The sequence below is a fragment of the Garra rufa genome, chromosome 17, assembly GCF_049309525.1.
Source record: "Garra rufa chromosome 17, GarRuf1.0, whole genome shotgun sequence".
In the NCBI taxonomy this organism is placed as follows: Eukaryota; Metazoa; Chordata; class Actinopteri; order Cypriniformes; family Cyprinidae; genus Garra; species Garra rufa.
In genome coordinates this window covers 41512079-41516972 of record NC_133377.1, presented here as the reverse complement: position 1 = coordinate 41516972, position 4894 = coordinate 41512079, and the positions used below count along the sequence as shown (strand labels likewise).

General features: G+C 24.5%; 1 protein-coding gene across 1 annotated transcript in view; it reads right to left on the bottom strand.

Annotated features, from left to right (window-relative positions):
- LOC141289416 (integrin beta-8-like) overlaps positions 1-4534 on the bottom strand; it is a 21382-nt gene extending 16848 nt beyond the window's left edge. Inside the window, exons 1-3 of the mRNA XM_073821514.1 lie at positions 4414-4534; positions 4213-4323; positions 2182-2306 (exon numbers count right to left, since the gene is read on the bottom strand). Of these exons, the coding sequence (XP_073677615.1) occupies positions 2182-2306; positions 4213-4323; positions 4414-4534 (357 nt within the window). The remainder of the gene's footprint in view (positions 1-2181; positions 2307-4212; positions 4324-4413) is intronic.
- Between the last annotated feature and the right edge of the window lie 360 nt (positions 4535-4894).

Below are 4894 nucleotides of genomic sequence, written 5' to 3'. Positions count from 1 at the left end.
TAGCATTTACTAAAACCATTAAAAACTAATTATACAATACCAGTCAAAAGTTATTGAACAGTATAATAAAAACCTAAACCACAACAAAATGACTAAAATGTAAAATGAATTAAAAAAATATTAAAAAAATGAAAAACCTTACAATTCGCCTCAAAAATCAAATTAACAAATAAATACTCCACCTCAAGATGAAAAAATAACAAATAATAATAATAAAATAAAAAGCTTACAATTACAAAATCAAATAAACAAATCAAAATATAAAATGTAAAAAAATACATACTGAAAAAAATAAACAAATAATAAATAAATACAAATGAATAAATCATCATGAAAAATGAACAAAAAAACCCCCAGCACAATTCACCACAAAAATCAAATTATGTATAAGTTAAATAATAAATGTATTGTAAATTTATTTTTAATAAAGCAAATAAACACAAATATAAAAAGTAAATAAAATAAAATAACAAATAATAATAAAAAATCAAATAAATAAATAAAAATATAAAATGTAAATAAAAATGATTTATCATCCTGAAAACAAAAAACAAAAAACAAATAATAAATGAATACAAATGAATAAATCATGAAAAAAATCAAATAATGTATAAGTTAAATAATAAATGAATTGTAATAAATCAAATATAAACAAAAAAAGAATAAAAAAATAAATAAATGAAAAACCTTACAATTCACCTCAAAAATCAAATTAACAAATAAATACTCCACCTCAAGATGAAAAAATAACAAATAATAATAAAAAAGCTTACAATTACAAAATCAAATAAATAAATCAAAATATAAAATATATATATAAAAAAATCATACTGAAAAAAAAAATAAATAAATACAAATGAACAAATCATCAGGAAAAATGAACAAAAAAAAACAGCACAATTCACCACAAAAATCAAATTATGTATAAGTTAAATAATGAATGTATTGTAAATTTATTTTAATAAAGCAAATAAACAAATATAAAAGTAAATAAAATGAATAAAATAACAAATAATAATACAAAATCAAATAAATAAATAAAAATATAAAATGTAAATAAAAATGATTTATCATCCTGAAAACAAAAAACAAAAAACAAATAATAAATGAATACAAATGAATAAATCATGAAAAAAATCAAATAATGTATAAGTTAAATAATAAATGAATTGTAATAAATCAAATATAAACAAAAAAAGAATAAAAAAATAAATAAATGAAAAACCTTACAATTCACCTCAAAAATCAAATTAACAAATAAATACTCCACCTCAAGATGAAAAAATAACAAATAATAATAAAAAAGCTTACAATTACAAAATCAAATAAATAAATCAAAATATAAAATATATATATATAAAAAAATCATACTGAAAAAAATAAATAATAAATAAATACAAATGAACAAATCATCAGGAAAAATGAACAAAAAAAAACAGCACAATTCACCACAAAAATCTAATTATGTATAAGTTAAATAATGAATGTATTGTAAATTTATTTTAATAAAGCAAATAAACACAAATATAAAAAGTAAATAAAATGAATAAAATAACAAATAATAATAAAAAATCAAATAAATAAATAAAAATATAAAATGTAAATAAAAATGATTTATCATCCCGAAAAAAATAAAAAATAATAAATGAATACAAATGAATAAATCATGAAAAAAAAAATCAAATAATGTATAAGTTAAATAATAAATGAATTGTAATAAATCAAATAAATAAATAAAATAAACAAAAAAGAATAAAAAAATAAATAAATGAAAAACCTTACAATTCACCTCAATATATATATATATATATATATATATATATATATATATCTATCTCGCCACTTGAGCAGCACCAGAGGTTTATAATTATCTGTGGTGTGAACGAGGCTTAATAAAGCAGCAGTCTCTCGGTTTAATCGCATTACTGTCAAGGCGAAGCAACAGAGATATTACGGAGATCTCAATGGTGTTGTTTTGGTCTCCTGCACATTCTCTCGTATAAAGCCACTCATCCGAATGGCGTTTGGGACACACCCCACGCCCCCTCACCGCTGCACAGAAACAGCGTGAGCCTTTGTGTGTGTGTGTGTGTGTGTGTGTCCATGTGTGTGTCTATGTGTGTGTGTGTGTGTGCTGCTTTCAGATCGCCATGGAAACCTGCTTAAATGTCAGTATGCTACTTCATATGCTTTGTGTTGGGACCGAACTGGATCCGAGCCATCGAGGACAGGAAGGCTGGGTTTGTGTGCTGACCGCTTCAGCGATCGGCTCGAGGCCTGAGGGAGCTGCTCTCCTCCAGCTGCTGCTGATGTCGTAACGCACACAGCACAAACATCTGGCTGCTGTTTAGCTTACGGATGAATTATTGGATTCTTTTGTCCTAAACAAACCCTTTCCCGAACCTCTTTATCTGCCTGACACAATTCAACCAGCATATGCAAGATTTTCAGAGAAAGCAGAGTTTTTAAATACACTAAAAATGCATCTGCTTAATATCTCTGCTGTTCTTCTTAAATAGCAATGAGGTCTCCTGAAAAAGGGCGCCAGGAAAGTATTTCTGAAGATATTCCAAAGTCTCAAACACTTCTTCGATTTGCCAAAGTCTGCCACCAAAATGGATTTCAAGATGAACATTTCTCATCAAATCTGATCTGCTCAAGAAATTAGCACTACTAAATTTTGCCACAAAATCTAAATGAATAGATAAATAAAAATAAACAATAAAAATGATTTTAAAATATTTTAAAAAAATAAACAAACAAATAATAAATAAATAAACTCTTACAATTCACCTCAAAAAGAATAAACAAACAAAATATAAAAAATAAATAAATCATAAATGAATGATAAATATTAAAAATGAAGAAAAAAACATTCCTACCATTCACTGCAAAAATCAAATAAATAAATCAATAAAATTATTTATTGTAATAAAGCTTATAATTTACTATAATTCACCACAGAATCAAATACATCAGTAAATAAATATATAAATAATAAAATTAAATGTAAACAAATAAAAAATATAATAAATATTATATAATAAATAGTAAAAAACCTACAATTCACCTCAAAATGAATAACTAAACAAAAAAATTAAATGTAAATAAAAATGAATAAAAATCTAAAAATAAACAAACAATAAAAAATGAAAAGGCTTACAATTCACCACAAAAATCAAATAAATAAATTAATTATAAATTAATATATTTGATATAATAAAGCTTACAATTCACTACAATTCACCACAAAATCAAATAAATAATAAAAAATAAATAAAAATATAAAATGTAAATAAAAAGGATTTTAAAATATTTAAAAATAAACAATAACTAAAATAAATAATAATTAAAAAAAAAAATAAATAAATTATATATATATATATATATATATATAACATTTATTGTAATAAAGCTTACAATTTACTACAATTCACCACAAAATCAAATAAGTATAATATAAACAAATACAAACCTAAAAAAAAGTTAAAAAGCTTATAATTCAACACAAAAATCAAATAAATACATAAACAAATAAATAAATTACATATAAATTAAATAATATAATACAATTTACTACAAATCAAATAAATAAAAATATAAAATGTAAATAAAAATGATTTAAAATACTTAAAAAAATACAATTCACTACAAAAATCAAATAAATAATACATAAATTAAATAATACATTCATTGTAAAGCTTACAATTGATTACAATTCACCACAAAATCAAATCATAAATAAAACATAAATGAATAAAAAAAAGTAAATAAAATGAATGAAAAAATATTTTTAAAGCAAATAATAAATATGAAGAAAAAAATAAAACTGCATTACTGCAATGTGGAAAATACTGACCGTAATATATTTTTATAGTAGCATAAAACTGTAAAGTATTCATTTATCATAGAGCAGCAGGAGTAGTTGAACTGCATTTAATTGAATTAAAATTAAATAAAATTGTAATAATCAAAAGTTAAATAAAAACATACTGTGTTACAGTAATAAGAATCTAATGAGGAAAAAAGTCCCGTAAAACTAAACATCTTTTTGAAATGTGCTGAAAATAATGTCACAACAGTCCTAAAATAGGCTTTATTCTCTGTAAGCAAAACATAATTTCTCATTTTTCAGCGCTGTCGAACAGAGGTCGAAAAAAGGGAGGTGAAGGAGGAGGAAGAGAAGATGAAGAGAAGAATTCATTTCCTCACCAGGATGTCGACTAATGTGCAGCTGAGGCCGATCTGAAGCCAAGTCCATGAGAAAGCGGTACTGACACTTCTCACTGCTGGGATACAGGCAGTATTTCCCCCGGACCAGCTCTGGAAAACACCACAGTTCATTCAGACTCAAACAAACACTCACAGGACGTCTCTAATGTGATGCTGGGTGCAGTTTAGCACTGTAGGTACCTGTGATATCATCCACATACTCCACCAACGGAGAGCAGCTGTGATTACAGAGCTGGAACACGTCTGATCCCAGTCCGTTAGACAAGTGACATTTCACACAGCTCCTGATCACAGAGCACATTTTATTTATATTATATATACACTGTAAAAAACTATTTGTTGAGTCAACTTAACATATTTTGTTACCTGGCTGCCTTAAAATGTTAAGTTCAGTCAACTCAAAAAAGTTTAGTCAACTTAAAATGTTAAGTTGTACTAAGTGACAACTTAAATATTTGAGTTGATTCAACTTAAAATTATTAACCCCTTAAGCTCGTAATACCGATATAGGAATTGCTCTTAAAAAAGGCAAACGGTATATACTGTTGAGTACGCAGTAAGCACTAGGCTTTCTTTAAGTATGCAAAATTGTATTTAAAAAAAAATATTGTATGCTTAAATATGTGCCACCTCCAACTCTTAAAACTACTATATAGTATAT